Here is a 16,283-nt window from a genome sequence, read left to right on the forward strand (position 1 = left end):
TGATATAACCACCCGGTACCGCTTATCTGATCAAACTTATCTGATCGAGAATTCCACACCCGCTGGTTTCATCCATTAGCCAACCCCCAAGTCAACCAAACAACACACAGCACCCATTTGTCCTGCCTTGACAGCATGCTATATACCTACTGACTTTCCGCCCCCGGACTCTCCCACTCACGACTGCTTTGCGCCATCCTCCACGCCGGAATCAACACATCCCCTGTCACCTACCCAAGTAGCATAGGTCATCATTACCGCCGCCACCTAAGCAACTTCGTCGACAACAGACGCGACCACATTGCGATGCACAGCACAATGGCGACCACTGCCATGGCGTCCTCTCTGGTTAGGTCCACTCGCGATTGCATTCCCGAGGAGCCCAGCGTTTCTTCCGTCGCCCCTTCTCTCACCTACTCGGAAGAGTCAGAGGACCAAGACGAAGAGCCCCAAGCCGAGCCCCCGCGCAGACGGCGCGCTTCGACGCGGCTGATTGCACAGAGCCCCGCCGACATCCAACGCATCACTGGCGAATCAACAGCCCAGTTGATCCAGAGATGCTGCGGTGGCGGCTGCTGCATGAAGCTGGGGGCCAAGAAGGAGGGCCTCGAGTACGAGAGCATCCCCTTGCCCGACAACGACGCATACAAGTCACTCGCTCTCAAGATTGGCGACATCCCCACAAAGTTGACCAACATTGCCGACTTGCCCGAGCAGACCGTCTTCTTCGAGCCAGTGCCTCGGCCCGCCGCGGCCACCTCCTCCCCCACAGACTCTGCCATATCGCTGGGCGCCGACGCTCGCGAGAACAAGGACGCCGATCTCGCCACCGTCCAGGACCGACTCAAGGACTTCACCCTTGACAACACCGACACCGCCAAGGAACCCCCCCGATATGTGCAGCCGCACCCCCCGTACCACGTCTACGCCGCCCGAATCGACTCGGCTCGCGAGCTGACGAAGCCCGGCGCCGAAAAGCGCACTTACCACTTTGACCTCGACATCACAAGCTACCCGGGCGGGGAGGACATGGACTTCAGAGTCGGTGGTGCCATTGGGGTCACGGCCCCCAATGACAGTGCCCGCGTCGATGACGTTTTCGACGCGCTCATGGTGCCTCGGTTCCTGCGGGACAAGCCGGTTCTCCTCAAGACCACCAAGGGCCGATGGCCGACCGTGTGGGGCGACGACCAGGCCCGCGAGCTGGTCACTACACGCCGGGACCTGCTTACCTGGTGCTCCGACATCCAGTCCTACCCCCGACCAAGCAGCTCCTGCGCATCCTCGCCGAGTACGCCGAGGACCCCAACGAGAAGAAGCTCTTGACGTTCCTCTGCTCCGCCGAGGGCCAGGGCGTCTTCTGCGACTTCCGCACCGGACCCCACGTCTCCTTATCTCAGCTGTTGCACGCATTCCCCAGCTCCCACCCTCCCATGGACCTGCTGCTTTCTGCTCTGCAGACGTTGATGCCGCGTTTCTACTCCCTCTCCAACGACCCCCACGACGCCTACAAGACCCGCGACGGCAAGGTGCACCGGTTGGTCGAGATTGCCGTCACAGTTCATGAGACTGCTGACTGGCGTGGTGGTCTCCGCACCGGTATCGGGTCCGGCTTCTTCGAACGCCAGGCCCAGAAGTGGCTCGAGGCCAAGCGCAGCGGAGAGACCCCCGAGATCTACATCCCCATGTTCAAGGGCCTCATGGCCAACCCTCTTGCCAAGCAGTTCGTCTCGGACGGTCCCATGCTGCTGATTGGTGCTGGTGTCGGCATTGCCCCGTTTAGAGGCTTTGTCCAGCGTCGCCTGAAGACGGCCAACTGCGCAAACAAGGTCTGGGTTCTCCAAGGCATCCGCGACTCGCTCGTCGACGAGATCTACAGCGGCGAGTGGGGCGTACACGAGGACGAGGTCAAGCGCGTCGTGCAAAGCCGTCGCGGCGAGAGTCGTTACGTCCAAGAGGAGGTGCGCAACCAAGCCGACCTCGTATGGTACATTGCCAACGCTGTCGATGGTCGCGTCTTTGTGTGCGGGAGCACCAAGGGCATGGGCGAGGGTGTTGAGGAGGCCCTCGTCGATGTCGCCATGCAGAAGGGCAACCTCGAGCGCGAGGAAGCCAAGAAGTACTGGGACCTCAAGAAGGAGGCCGGCCAGTACATCGCCGAGACGTGGTAGGCGGGAGACCCACCACTTTAATACCTAATCGTCTGAGAGCCCCCATGCACCGGAGGGGTCCCTCGGGGTTCTAATGATGACGGGCTTGCTGCTGACGTGGGTGACCAATCGGGGCTGTGCCGTGCCACAGTCTCGGGGATTACGATGCGGCGCGGCCTCGGTCGTCGGACCTAAGCGGCGGCCGGAAACAACGAACAAGAAAAAAGAGCATGGGCGAAGGCGTACCGCTTCACAAAATGGCACCTAGACGGCGTTTCGGAGTGATTATGTGATTTTTTTATATCAAAACAAAGATTCTGATGTACTGTTGCGAGACAGGGAATTTCATCGACATGGGAAGAGGTTCAACGGGCAAACGGGTCCGCATTTCGAGATGGCAATCCACGGACATGCCAATGGCCACCAACAAAGAAAGCATTCATTGGATTGTTTCTGGCGTTTTTGCAGATTGCAGCGTCTCTTGCACATGTGTAATATAAGTGATAGCATTGTTATAGTACTAAGGTCAAAGCTTTAAGAGGTTACTGTCCCCCGGGATCGGTGTGGGAAGTGTCTGAGATGGTTTGCTCTGATGAGGCCGAGTGACAACAGCGTCGAGTTGGACGTATTGGAAAAGTACCATGTTAGCGACACCCTACACGTTTTATACAGGAACGACGAGTACAGTAAGGGCATCAGAAACAATAACCCTTTGTTTCCCCCCCACCCGGCGCATGCTGCTCATGGCTTAGGCTAGCAGGATATGAATATAAGACTCAGGCCGCCGCTTCCCGTATTGTGTGACGGGAGACATCACCATCAGCACGTTCGGGGGTTACCTCACATTGGGCGGCGGGGTTTACGGCACGTCTCGAATCTCCGAGCAGTGCGTTGCCGGCCAGTCTTTGGTATCTCGGGACTTTCAAGTGCGATTGCTGCTTGCCGTCCCAAATGGACTCGGCCTCGTCCCGCGTAACCACCATACGCTCACGCTCTTGCGGTCTCGGCCCTTGCCCAGCTGGCTTTCCCGTCGGAGAGACTTTGCCAGCGTGGTCGGGAAATCCGGGCCGATCAAGAAACCGCAGAGCGGACACCGTCCCCTGTCCACAACGGCGTCGCAAAACAGCATACGCCTGCACGGCACTCGCACCCCGTCTTGCCAAAATCGGTGGTGAGCGTCTCCGCCCAGAGCAGTCGGTGGCAATGGACTTCGACTAAAGGTGGCCTCAAGTCTCCAGCATGCAAAGGCCAGAACTCTGCGATCATGCCATGTGCGCGCGTTGGAGTGAGGACCGGCGTCTAAGTCCGTGGCCCCGAAGCATGTTTATCCGTATTTCCGGGGTCGGTCAGCACACCATTGGGACCCCTCTATTAGACATGTACATCGGGGCAGCTGGCCGTGCCGGGTCCGAACCGGGTGTTCTGGCGGAAGCCTGTCGGAGCGGGTTGGAGCAGCCTGTGCCGTGAAAAGGGCGTCAAGTTGGAGCCCTTGCCCGGGTGTAACTTTCTCCGGGCGAGGAGCAATTTGAGGCCGGAACTGCCCTACGCGCCGGTGACAATTCGAGCATCTCGGGCCATACCTAGCAGTGGGCATTCTTCAACCTTGGGCCATGTAGCAACGGTACCATTGCGCCATCGCAATGGCTAGCGGGGCCGGCAGCGACTCGCCGGCGGGGGGTGAGGCCTGTTAGTGAGGTGGATCCTCCCGCGCGGTTATGGACTGGTGGGCTTAATCAGCGGCTGGTCATCGGCCTGTCGCCACACAGAGAGAGAAGACTGCTCTCGCGCGCGCGCGGGAAGCCACCATACGAACGCACTAGTTGTGTCTTGGGCTGGCCGCGAGATTGATCGTGCGAGGCTATTAGCGATTCAAGGGACAGACCTCGCGCCGACGTGACAGGGCAGAGGTGATGAGAAGCTGACACAATCATTCATATGTAAGCAGGCACCGTAAGGTCGAGGCACGGATGTCATCCAGGCGACATGATCTTTGCTCGATACGGTGTGTCCTCAGCGTTCAGTTCCCGAGCCGCGCGCGGGAGCCTGTTGGGAGAATAGCAGACACATGCCACTTGGGTTCCCCGAGGAGCTGGGTTTAGGCGTTATGCAGGAGCAAACCGCCAGCATCCAGAACATGTGAGCAGGAGCGCAGCGGGGAGAGTTGAGATGCGTCCCCCAAGCAACGTCCGCAGCCCAGAGCAAGCTCAGACGATCAGAGGCTCTGCACGGAAGGATTCAGGGCGCTTACTCTTCCGAGTGGGCAGACCATGCAGAACAGTGGCCCGGGGGAAACGACCTCTTCGTGCCATCAGGGCTCTGCCATCTCCAGCAGGCAAGCAGGCAGAAGTGCTTTTACCTCTCACCGCCCACGAGGTGGGCATGCGAGGTGGGAGGGGAGGGGGGGGGGGCATTCTAGAATTTTCGTGAGCGTCTGTGGTTCTTGTGCAATCCCGCGCGGTTGTGTCGACGGGCGCGGTCATTCCCCGAGTTGTCAACGCCATCACGTCGTTCTGGAGGGGAGAGCTGCCCTGGCACGGGGAAAAGTCGTCTGCAAGCCCAGGTCGGCGACCCGCGCGGAATTGAATTCCTTCCAGGTCCCAAATGCGAGACTGGCGAGTAAGGCGCCAGAAGCAGTCGGGGAGTACCTGGGCCGCAAACCTCCGGGCGAGTTTGAGCAGCGAGCGGAGCAGCGAGCGGGAACACAGACAGAAAAGGGACCCCGCCAGAGGGGTGATGCCAACCGTGAACCGCCCGCTTCATCATCCCGCCTTTCCTGTTTGGGACAGATGGTAGGGACTGGAGGAGGTGGCGGGTGGGATTCTGCAGCGTTTTGCTGTCGGGGAACGCTCCTTTCACTGAACCCCGCCAGCAGATCTCTTTGGACTGTAGGCGCCCATCCCGCCATCAGAGACCCGGCATGTGTCATTGGTAATCTGATCTCTGATTACCACACCAATTGCTCAGCGGCCGAGCCCGAGCACTCTCTTTTTTGTTGTTTTTTCTGCCCATGGCACTGGCAGCAGCAAGGGGGCGGGAGCCGGAGTTTTGCAAACCCGCACCAACGAGGCCACTTGTCTGATGATTGGGGGGCCGGGTCACGGATGGAGGGGCACACTCGACACCCTCTGGAGCGGGGAGCTGCTGTTGCTGTGCTGTCGATGTGGGGAGTTCCAATGGGTTCTGAGACGTACCTTGAGGAGGAGGGGGAACAAGGTGGGATGGACGCAACTCCGTGTGTAGCTGTCGTGGCCCTTTTGCACCTCGTAGTATATAACCCGTCGACGCGCCCTGCCGACTAAGAAGCCGCAGCCAGCATGATATCCATCACTCGAACAGCCATCCAAGCAACCCGCAGACTCTCCCAACTCCGCCCCATCGTTACCATCCCTACCAGACAAGCTTTCCCCCGAACCTTGACCACCACAAACTCCAAAATGTCTGCCCTCAGCGCCAACGCCGTCCTCGAGGCCGTCAAGAACCGCCGCTCCTACTACCCCCTGACCAAGGAGATCCCCCTCTCCAGCGAGCGCGTCGACGAGATCGTCAAGGAGGCCCTCCGCCACGTCCCCTCGTCCTTCAACTCCCAGTCCAACCGCGTCGTCGTCCTGCACGGCGCCGAGCACGAGAAGTTCTGGGACATCACCGCCAACGTCCTCAAGGCCATCGTCACCCCCGAGCAGTGGGAGAGCACCAGCGGCAAGATCCAGATGTTCCGTGGCGCCGCCGGCTCCGTCCTCTTCTTCGAGGACCAGGACGTCGTCAACTCCTTCCAGGAGAAGTTCGCCATCTTCGCCGACCGCTTCCCCGTCTGGGCCAACCAGTCCGACGCCATGCTCCAGTTCACCCTCTGGACCGCCCTCGAGGCCGAGGGCCTCGGCGCCAACCTCCAGCACTACAACCCCCTCGTCGACCAGCAGGTCGCCGCCGAGTGGAAGCTCCCCGCCAGCTGGAAGCTCAACGCCCAGCTCGTCTTTGGCGGCAAGACCGGCGAGGCCGGCCCCAAGGAGTTCAAGCCCATTGAGGACATCTTCAAGACCTTCAGCTCTTAGAACGTTTTTTTATTTTAAAGACGCGAGGTTTACAAAGGGGGGGTGTCAGTGGAGGAAAATACAATGTAAAGCTGCATCTGATGGAGTTTTTTCAAAGAGCGGCAGTCCCATTTTGGTAGTATAGACAGTACTTTTTAGCGGTCGACTTGATGAATTTTAACGTCTGGAATGATTATACGTCGTCGTCCCATCGTCGCAGATCTCGAGGTGCATTGCATGTGTGTGGGAGCCATCGGCCAGTCGGGTGGGAGCGGCTCGTTGAACCGGGTGGCTTGAAAATTAAGCATCTGACGCCGAGCCGCTGGACTTGATGCGCCACATGACTCCTGGTGAGGGCTCCGCTGACGCTGCTGCACGGCGCCCGATTGGAATAGAATGGTCTTGTATTTTGGTAAATGCTTTGCGCGACGCTTTTGGCCGATTATATATGTACATGGATTTTATGGCCCTACTGAGACAAGAGAGCTTCTCACTCCTCTTCGACATAGCCCAACGCCTGACCCATCTTGACCGTTTGGCCCTTCTCGACGGCCCATCTCCACCCAGTCTTGTCCTCGGGCGTCTTGCCCCCGGTTGGGGCCTCAAAGACCAGCACGATCGTGCTGCCGAGCTGGAAACCGCCCATCTCCTCACCTCTCCGTAGAGCGTGGCCGCCGAGCACGGGGCTGGCGGAAGCATAGGTGGCCTCCGCGAAGCCCATGTACGGCTCGCCGCGGCTCGCGGCCTCGTCGGCGGCGCGGTCAGCCGCCGTGTCGGTGGTCAGGCTGTTGGTGCGCAGCTCGCGATCGAAGTTGATCTTGATGGAACCGACGTTGGTGGCGCCAACCGGGACGTAGCTGAAGAATCCGTAGCGCCATCGGCCGAGCAGGACAACACGCTCGTTGAGCGTGAAGAGGCCGGGCAGAGTGCGCTGGAGGTAAGGAGAGACGCTGAAGAGCTCGCCGGCGAAGTGGCGGCGGCGCTCGACGACCCAGTTTGCGGGTGAGTGGAAGCGGTGGTAGTCTCCGGGTGCGAGGTAGATGACGGCGTAGTAGAGAGAGGTCTTGTTGTCGGGCGAGATGAGGTCGTACCAGGGCTTCTCACCAAGGGCGAGGTCGGCGCGGACCTCGGAGACGGCAGAGGCCGAAGGGTGCTCGCCGGCCTCGTCCTTGAGAGACCCTCTCCGCTGGGACATGGCTGCGCCCGACAGAAGGCTAGGGACCGTGTAGGAAATGCCATTGACGCGGGCGAACTCCTCGTCCGTCTTGACAAGGTCCTCGCTCGGGGAGACCTTGTTCGCCTTCTCCGCCTCGGCTTCTTGTGGCGTGGACCAGCCGCTTGCGACGCTGGGTGCGGGAGTGTTCTTGCCCAGGAGGGCGTCGATGCTGTATGTCATGCCCTTGACCTGCTCGATGTCTCCGCCCTCGATCTGGCCGTACTGCAGCACCCGGCCGTCGGACGGAGAGAGCAAGGCGTTGGAGTTCGGGTCGAGAGGTCGAACGCCGGGCTTGAGTTCACGGTAGAAGAAGGAGGCGAGGTTCGGGTACGTGTGCAGGTCGGGCTCGGCGACTTCGGACAAGCTGTCGCGGTGTTAGCATGTGTGTGCGTGTGCCGTTGTGCTGCGAACCGCAGCATAACCTACTTGACGCCGAAAATCCATGAGTACAGCTTGAATCCGGGAACACGCAGGTAGTATGGAATGGTCAGCTCGTTGAACCGACCCCAGAGTCTCGAGATGGCCTTCAGGGGGAGCGTTGACATGACCTGGACCTGCCAGGGTCCATCAGGCCTGATCTTTGCGCGCTTCTTGGGTGGCGCGCCATCCTGAACCTCGCCCCTCTCCTGCTTCTCGCGCTCGCGCGATGAGACCTTGTAGAACTGGACCAAGCCCAGGAAGCCGATGCCGACTCCGACGGGGATCTGGTACCATTGGACCTTGGAGTTCTTGAGGGCGTGGCGCAGGCGGGATGAGAATCGCGGGCGCTGCTGCTGCTGGGAGAAGAATCGGGTCGAGGCGTAGGGACCTTGGATGGAGAAGAACTTGGTGGCCCGTAGCTGGCTCTGGCGAGCGTACAGCGTGGCCATGATGTTTGAGGGACCTCAGTCGACGCGCAGGATTCGGGGGGCCTCGAGCTTTGCTGGGTTTGCGGGGGGCAATGGCCAGGCGATGACAGTCTGGAGGAGCAGCCGTCTTGCGATAAGATCTTGCAGGTCGGCGACAGCTGTGGCATGACGCAGCACAAACCATGTGGGCGCTAGTCTGTTTTGGGCGGATAGCTAACGTTGTTTCGTCTGGGAACACCACTCACCCGGTCGGGAGATGCATATCATTCTATAGAGCTGGATGTGTATTATACCCCTTCATGGCTCTTGAGGGTTGAAAAAGAAAACGTCACTGCCCAATGGAGAACTTTATCAGATAAAATATCAAACCCGAGAAGGCTGCAAGCAGTTCCTTGTCTGCATGGTCGTAAGGGCTGTCAAAGTCTGCGTAAAACAAAATCAGCCATGAAAAATGGTGGTGCAGCTTTTGGAAACACAGCTGCTGTATCCTCAAAAGTTGGTATATTTGCTGACTCGAATGACGACTCTTTAGGCCTGGCTATTGAGATGGCCTCTACAAATCTCCCATCGCTGGGGTCTCTAGCCAATAACTCGGATTCCGCATGTGTCGATCGAACCCTGTCGTCTCATGTTCGGCAGACTCGTCTTCCAGCTTTCGAACGAACCTGCTACACATGTTTAACCAAGAACACCACCTTCAAGATGGCTACAGCGAGCGTCGCTAAGACCATCTTTTGCTTAACAGCCGAACGGCTCGGCAATGTTCCCTTCTCGCACATAATTCCAAGTTGGAATACAGCGTTCGCAATTGTCATCGCGACAAGTGCTCCCACCTACAGTCTCCTCGCCTGTTCAGCGCGAAAGAAGCAGAAAAGGAAAAGAACTCGCGCCTATGGTTTACAGCTCAGAAAAGAACTTGGCAAAACCACACCTTATGGCACTAATAGGACCTGCCAAAGACAACGCGGTCATTAAGATTCTCGACAAGACGCCCGCGAAACCCCAGGCAATCATATGATTTTACTGTAATTACAATGTCAACGTGAGTCTAGGTCTCGCTGTCTACCAACTTTCGATTAGTTTGAGGACACGGCAGCCGCTCCCTTTCCTCCTCTCACACCTGCAATAGCCGACTTCGAACAACAATGCGGGAGTTACTGGAATATTTGGCAGGACGAAGTGAGAAACAGTCTGGCTATACTACCGGAATTAACAGCACAGGTTAGACTTGTTATGAGAATTTACGAGATGGCTGTGACAGAGCGATGTCATTACGGGGAAGAGTTCGTGGAGCGTGTAAAGCACTGCAGTGGAGTTCTTGCACTCACGGAATACTAAAAGAAGACTCGCCAAAAACAGGGAAGATGCCTAGAAATCTGGTGGGACAAAGGAGAGACTTGTATGTTTAGATTTTGCCTCTATATCTACCTAGCCTAGAAAAAACAACAGAAGCCATGTTGATCCTACACAATGTACTTAACCCCGGTGAACATTTAGAGGACGGGAGATTTCGATGCATCGCGTCACCGAGCTTACATAATCGACCTGTCAGATCCCGCCCAATTGGGACGGTGTGCATGGATCGGGCCTTCCGGTTCCCCAGGTACAGGTTACGTACCCCCGTTTTTAGTGAGGCCAGCGGGTCTCGTACCTGAGCTACAGACTGCAGTCCGAGAGCAACACATGTCCTAAATTTCCACGTCTACGAACGACACGGTGACATGAGCATCGTGTCCCTGCGCAACAACGAACGTCCGCCTCTCGCGAACTCTCCGACGAAGCTGCCGCGCTGCGCTTCGCGTGGTATGACCGATAGGCCTCACCATGGCCTCTGAAGGCTCGTCTTCGACCGCGCACCCCGCGCCAGAGGCTGCTTCTGACCACCTGTCCGTAAACCTGCAGGTGCTGTCGCCATCGACTGCAGCGAACTCCAACCGGCCCTTGGTGTTTCCCGGCCTCGCCGCCACGACCACGGTCAAGCAGCTCAAGGAAAAAATACGTCAAGCGTTACCTTTGAAACCGACCGATTCTCAGCAGCGGCTGATCTACCGCGGACGGGTCTTGCAGCCGGATGGAGAGACCCTCCTGAGCGTTATCGGCGAAGAAGTCGTGCGTCTCGCTCCTCCGTTAATGATGCTTCATGTTGCTGACTGACTTGGATATAGATTCGCACCACCGACCAGCAGACGATTCATCTCGTGCTTCGAGACGTTGCCGAGCCCCAGCGCTCCACGACCCCGACACCGGCAGCCGCTAGAGGCACGAGCCCGGCACCGCCAAACGCCCATTTCCACCATGCATTTGGCCAGCCTCATCACACGCATCACCATGGCAGCCAGCCTACAGCGGCAGCCTTCACGAGACGAACCCCATTGCATCCCGCAGCGAACAACCCCCTCCCCTTCGTGACGCCGTCCCAGATACCCGCCAACCTGACGCCGCAGCAGCTCCAGCAGATGCAGGCGCAACAGCACCAGAGCATGGCGGCGTGGATGAATGGGCTGCAACGCGAGGCAATGAATAGGGCCATGGCCAACCAGCAAATCAACCAAAACCAGGCCATGAGAGCCTCGATGGGCATGCATGGTGCCGGCGACGCACCCGCCGCGGCTCCTAACCCTGTTGAGCCCACGCGTGGACGGGCCAGCCCGCTCAGCAACCTAGACGGGCAGATGTACGTAAGGGAGGGCCTCATGCCAAACGGCCAGCCGTACCGTGTGACGGTCAACGAAACCTTCCTTGGCGGATCACTGAACGTCCACCAACCCGGCGGCCAGAGCACCACGACGGCCCTGTCGACTGCTGATGTCCAGAACATCCTCCGAGCAGCTGATACCAACCAAGCAACTCTTGCCATGACGAATGCCATGCAGAGGAGTGCCTCAAGCACCTCCCTTGCAAACGGCGGCTCCTCCGTGGGCGTCACGACCCCTTACTACCCGACACCCGGCTCTCGAGCCAGCAGCAGAAGACCCACGCCTGATCCAACCGCGCGCTCGGTCAGTGGTGGCAGCGGGCACTCTGCAAATGCTCAGCGACAAGCACAGTCTGGTCCGGAGGTGTACATCCTATCCTCGCCTCAGGGCCCTCGGGCCATCCTGATCAACAACGCCACGGACTCTTACTACACCCCTTCTGCTAGGATGCCGTTGCACACCACTTCAGCTCTTCACCAGACGGCATCGGCTCTAGCTAGAATGAGAGCTCGTCCTCAGCACATGGCCTGGCCGTCAGCTTTCATGACGCCGCCAGCCCACCAAGAGGAGCAGCAGCTGGCCCAGCCCGCCGAGCCTCAAGGTCAGGTGCAGCCGCAGCCGGAAGCGCAGCCATTGCTTCAGCCACAAGGACAACCGCCAGTGGCCGCTGTGCCTGCCCATCCCAACAACCCAGGCATCGCCCCGTTGATTGCGCAAGTGTGGCCGCACTTCTGGCTTGTCGTCAGGCTTGCTCTGTTCGTGTGGTGGTTCACTTCGCCCAACGCCAGCTGGTCGAGATGGTTCACTGTGGTAGCCATTGCCGTTAGCATCTTCGTCCTGAACACAGGTCTGCTCAACAACTACTTCGACCAGGCCGTGGGCCCGGTCAGACGTCATATGGAGAACCTGATCCCCCTTGCTGCGCCGAACAACGGCAATGAACCTGTCCGTCCCCGAGACGGCCAACCGGTGGTTGGACCCAACGGCCAACCGGATCCGACGCGCGCTGCCGCCAGACTGGTGGCTCAGCGAAGACACGACAACGCGAACTGGCTGATGGATCAGGTGCGCCGGCTCGAGAGAGCTGGACTCCTTTTCCTTGCTAGTATCGCTCCAGGCGTTGCCGAACGCCACATCGCCCACCTCGAGGCGGAGGCACGCGCGGAGCGTCAGAGACGGGAGGAGGCGGAGGCTGCTACCGCGGCTGCCGCAGAGGCCACAGCAAACACTGAGAACACTGAACCCCAAAACAATGACGAGACGAATGAGGACGTAGGACGTAACGAACCCGAGAACGCAATCGAGGCTCATAGAGAGACTCATGGAGGGGACCAGCGACAAGCAGAGGAACAGCAGCCCCTATTGGCGTAGTGAGGCATGGGATCCGGGATGGAATGTGGCAAGGATCGTTGTACAATACAGATTACCCAGTGGACGCTCCGAGGACGTCCCTTTGCGCATGGAGTCGGGTGTAGAGCGTTGGGATCAGAACCATAACATCAATGCATTCTTGCTTTTAGTTCAGCACCAGCCTTTTGTGTATGCTTTTCTCTGTGCCTTGCTGAAGGTCACCAGTGAATGAATGTATTGATTTTCCTTCGCAAACAGTCAATACGCCATCACCTCGTCACAACATCATCGTGCGCCTACCCTCAATTCCGCCACCCAGGTTTTGACCCATCACGAATCGTGATGCTCAGTCGTGAAGGGCCCTCCACGACACAATCAGCCAATTCTCCCGAACTACAAGCAGCCGCCTCTTTTCGGGGGTTTCTTTCTTTCTTTGCTTCTTTTTTGCCTCTAATACCGGAGGGCCTGGTGTCCGGGAGACCAAGAAACTGGGTAAGACGAAAGGCAAGACGAAAGGTAAGACAACCTTTTTTTTGGAGAGAGCCCTCGTCTCTGCCTCTGTCTTCCTTTGACTCCTCTCTTTCCGTATCCGTGAAGCCACGGTCATGATTTTTGTCAGGGACAAAAAGGGGTGAAATCGCTGGACCACACTTTTTGGAAAGGGATTGAGAAAATGCACATCGTTCAAAACGCCATCCTTTTTCACTGTAGTTGGTCTGTGGCCAGGCTACAAGGCAAAGTGAAAACATGCATTGCAGGTTGCTAGGCAGGCAAGATGGATTTTGAAGGGTTCTATTCATGCAATTACCAGCGATATCATACAAGCAAGTAATAAATGCATACTGAACCAAGGGTGAATAAAGCAGTCCTTATCGCCATAATGGAGTCGTGGGGTTCAAGGGCCCCAATACCTAGAGCTTCTGCGCCAAGAGAACGCCGCCTCGCTATGCCTCTCTATGCCTCTTGTCAAACGTCACGACAAGTAACCTTGATAATACCTTTCCGCTCGTACAGTACCGATTTAGGCGGCGATGTCCTCGTCACGACGGCGACAGTTGGTTCCGTCCACCACAAGCGGAGCACGTGTGAAGGCGTTGCGTCCCCGGTTGTCGGAGGGCTTCATCCTAGAAGCCCCGTCCTTTGTTGAGGACTCTGAGTCGGAAGAGCGCTCTGCCCGTCCCGCGGTACTCTTCTCCTTGTCCTTCTGTGACGTAGCGTTAGGAGAAACATCAGTGGGGACCGAACGGGCAGTGAAAACGGAATTTAAGAATTCGTCCTCGGCCTCGTCCTCCGTGACATCGTGGCGGTAGTAACAGTTGGGCCTCTTGCAATCCTCGCCATACCAGCAGATCTTGCTGCGCTCTCGCCTCAGCTTCTCTGGGTCGACGAGAGGACCCTCTTCCCACTCTGCGAAAGGCGCGGCACTGTATCCGTCGCTTGAGAGAGGCGGGAAGCAAGTCGAGGGGGAAAGCCCGGTGGGCGAGTCGGGTACAGAGTCTGGTGGGGTGTACAGGGTGTAGCTGTAAGGTACGCCGCCTTGAGAGGGAACTGGAGGGCTGTGGTAGTAAATCCCATGCCCTGGATAGTACTCGACACGAACCGGGCGAGGTTCCGCAAACGGGAAACCCGGCGGCGACGGCACCAGACGATGGCAGGGCTGGAAATTGACCTGTCCGTTAGGGGCCGTATTGTTCAAGTGATAACTCAAGTACTGAGGTTCGTCTCCGTACCAAGCATGTCGACCGTCATCCGAGTTTGGGCTGATGGCTGGCACCTGTGCGAGTGTGTGAGCTACGAGGTAGGTTGCGAGCTGTGGGCCGAGGGGCTTAAGGGAATGCAGGGGAGGCGTGCCATCCACGGGCTGAGCCAGATTAGAGGTCTCCACGGGCAGTGGGGGGCGCGGTGCATGCCGGGGACGATGAGGGAAGTTGCACATGTCTGGGGTCTGCCAGAAGACACATTTTCCCTCCTTGAAGTGACGGCAGGTACTCCGCTTTTCCTTCAGAGGGTGTATTTTCGACCCAGCGTAAAGGGCAACGACGTTGGGAGAGGCCATCGCGATCATCTCTCAGAGATGTCAGGTATGTCTTGGAGTTATAAGGAGACTGGTAGTGAGTATTCCCGGGGGTGGGTGCTGTTCATGGAATATTTCTGGGTTGGAAATTCTGGAAGAGATGGTGTCGTATTAGATCCCACAAGAGGGCATCGGAGATGGGTTTGGCGAATCCAGGTAAGGTTTTGTCGACGGACGAGGAGCTGGAGTCGTGGTGGTGAATGTGTTGCGGAGATAGGACAGAAGGACGGTGTATCATCATGGGTTGGAACCAACTCTGGTCCTCATTTCGAGGGTCGTTCTTCCTACTCTTTAAGCGCATGCCCAGGCACCTATGTGATTTGTTCGATGATTGTAATGACTTGCTTGACGCTGTGAGTTGGTTTCCGCGCCGGGACGCTGAGGCATTGGTGACGCTGCGCCATGAGTAGAAGCATGTTTGGGTTTCCATCACAAGTGATTCAGAGCAGGGAAGCAAACACGGCGGCCGGGCAAGTTTCGCTGCCGGTGGACGGCGAGACTCCAATGAGAACCACAGAGGCAGATGAATGGCAGCTGTTTGGGTACTATTTTGGACACGATGCGCAAGGGTGAATCGTACGTCCGAACAAAGTAGCATATTGATCGTGGTCCAAACTCATTCACACGCAACGTCGACTTCTGAGCAGGCCTGGACGGAACATCCGGCTCCCGAAGTGGAGCAGCCCTGCGTCCGGCCGATCTCCCGCATCGGAGCAAGGTGGAGCAGGCAGGGGCGCGCCGGCCCTACAGGCGGGGACCAGTTGACGTGCTGAGTTGCATCGCAGATGGGCGCCCACCGCCCACCGCCCACCGCCTCGCTCTCCGATTAGCGACTGTGCGGCAGGGCGGCAAGGCGGCAAGGCGTCGGACGCCGTCGACGGGTTGACACTTTGACAGCGTCCGTAGTCGATGGATTCGACCGCCAGCACTGACGGACCTCTGCCGTCGGTCGGGCCGTTCGCAGCCTTCTTTTTCTCTTTTTCTTCTAGCTACGATGGAGGAACGGGCCCTCTCGGACTTGAACACGGACACGGGGGAAGGGCTGGAATGCAGCACTTTGACGATGGGCTCTGGAAACACGGAGGAGGGATTGGAGCTTGGTCAATGGGTGCGTGGGTAACGCTTTCGGGCGTCGTGAGGAATGAAAAGACGCCTGAAGGCGACACGAAGGCATCGCAACGGTCGACTCAATGACCGGTAGCATAAAACGTTCCTCTCAAAGGGGGAGGGGTCGGACCCTGAGCGTTGGCTGCTGGGTGACAGGAGACTGGGTTTGTCTTAATCGACGACGGCCGCGACGGCCAATGGAACAGGTGCCCCTGAGCAATATTTTGGACTTGTAGCGTTCCGGATGCAAACAAAGAATGGCATTATTGGCCGCGGCAGACGACACAATGGAACAGTCGAAGAAGAACAAGGGGATTCCGGCTGAGCACGGCCGCCGAGAGGGGCATTGGACAAAGAATAGGCCCAGAGCATGAAACCCCAATGCGATTGAAACTAGTGGGCTGCACCAGGCTTGCCAGCCACCCTGCCATTCCAGAGCCCTCCTTGGCTGGATCCGGCTACGTATTCGGCGGCTGGTGGGGGTGTGTCCTTGACCCGGCATGGCTTGGGCTTAACCGTCCGGGCGGTTGTTGTTCATGCGTGCCCTTTGCCTCATCCATCGTTGCTCCCGCGGGACCTCGTTGTGAGGTGTCTCCGTCTGTATCTCGGGAGTTGCCTGCTAACGGATGATGGCTTTGGCACGGCTAAGGGGGGAAAAGGGGGGCTTTCGAGGGACTCGATCAACGGACCCGGCGGGCAGAGGGTGGCTGAAGAACCCGGGACAAGGTCGATAGTCGGTCGATGTGTTATCTACGGTTTCCTTGCACCCTGAGGCGTTGGTGTCCGAGGGATGAGCTTCTGGTGCACGCGAAAG

General features: G+C 58.1%; 5 protein-coding genes across 5 annotated transcripts; 3 read left to right on the top strand and 2 right to left on the bottom strand.

Annotated features, from left to right (window-relative positions):
- Nucleotides 1–318: 318 nt before the first annotated feature.
- Nucleotides 319–2,171, top strand: ColSpa_09076 (putative FAD-dependent monooxygenase; the record flags this gene model as incomplete). Its single annotated transcript, XM_049275288.1, has 2 exons — nucleotides 319–1,206; nucleotides 1,272–2,171. The coding sequence occupies 2 exons, from the start codon at nucleotides 319–321 to the stop codon at nucleotides 2,169–2,171; spliced, it is 1,788 nt and encodes a 595-aa protein (XP_049131245.1).
- A 3,413-nt stretch (nucleotides 2,172–5,584) lies between these two features.
- Nucleotides 5,585–6,199, top strand: ColSpa_09077 (putative nucleolar complex protein 14; the record flags this gene model as incomplete). The annotated part of the gene is made up of 1 exon (XM_049275289.1): nucleotides 5,585–6,199. One exon carries the CDS (start codon nucleotides 5,585–5,587, stop codon nucleotides 6,197–6,199), a length of 615 nt encoding a protein of 204 aa, XP_049131246.1.
- A 469-nt stretch (nucleotides 6,200–6,668) lies between these two features.
- Nucleotides 6,669–8,263, bottom strand: ColSpa_09078 (phosphatidylserine decarboxylase proenzyme 1, mitochondrial; the record flags this gene model as incomplete). Its single annotated transcript, XM_049275290.1, has 2 exons — nucleotides 6,669–7,758; nucleotides 7,821–8,263. The coding sequence occupies 2 exons, from the start codon at nucleotides 8,261–8,263 to the stop codon at nucleotides 6,669–6,671; spliced, it is 1,533 nt and encodes a 510-aa protein (XP_049131247.1).
- Nucleotides 8,264–10,066: 1,803 nt separating this feature from the next.
- Nucleotides 10,067–12,309, top strand: ColSpa_09079 (uncharacterized protein; the record flags this gene model as incomplete). The annotated part of the gene is made up of 2 exons (XM_049275291.1): nucleotides 10,067–10,351; nucleotides 10,408–12,309. 2 exons carry the CDS (start codon nucleotides 10,067–10,069, stop codon nucleotides 12,307–12,309), a joined length of 2,187 nt encoding a protein of 728 aa, XP_049131248.1.
- Nucleotides 12,310–13,309: 1,000 nt separating this feature from the next.
- On the bottom strand, nucleotides 13,310–14,344 carry ColSpa_09080 (uncharacterized protein; the record flags this gene model as incomplete). The annotated part of the gene is made up of 1 exon (XM_049275292.1): nucleotides 13,310–14,344. The coding sequence occupies one exon, from the start codon at nucleotides 14,342–14,344 to the stop codon at nucleotides 13,310–13,312; it is 1,035 nt and encodes a 344-aa protein (XP_049131249.1).
- Between the last annotated feature and the right edge of the window lie 1,939 nt (nucleotides 14,345–16,283).

The sequence above is a fragment of the Colletotrichum spaethianum genome, assembly GCF_022836535.1.
Source record: "Colletotrichum spaethianum MAFF 239500 DNA, contig26, whole genome shotgun sequence".
In the NCBI taxonomy this organism is placed as follows: Eukaryota; Fungi; Ascomycota; class Sordariomycetes; order Glomerellales; family Glomerellaceae; genus Colletotrichum; species Colletotrichum spaethianum.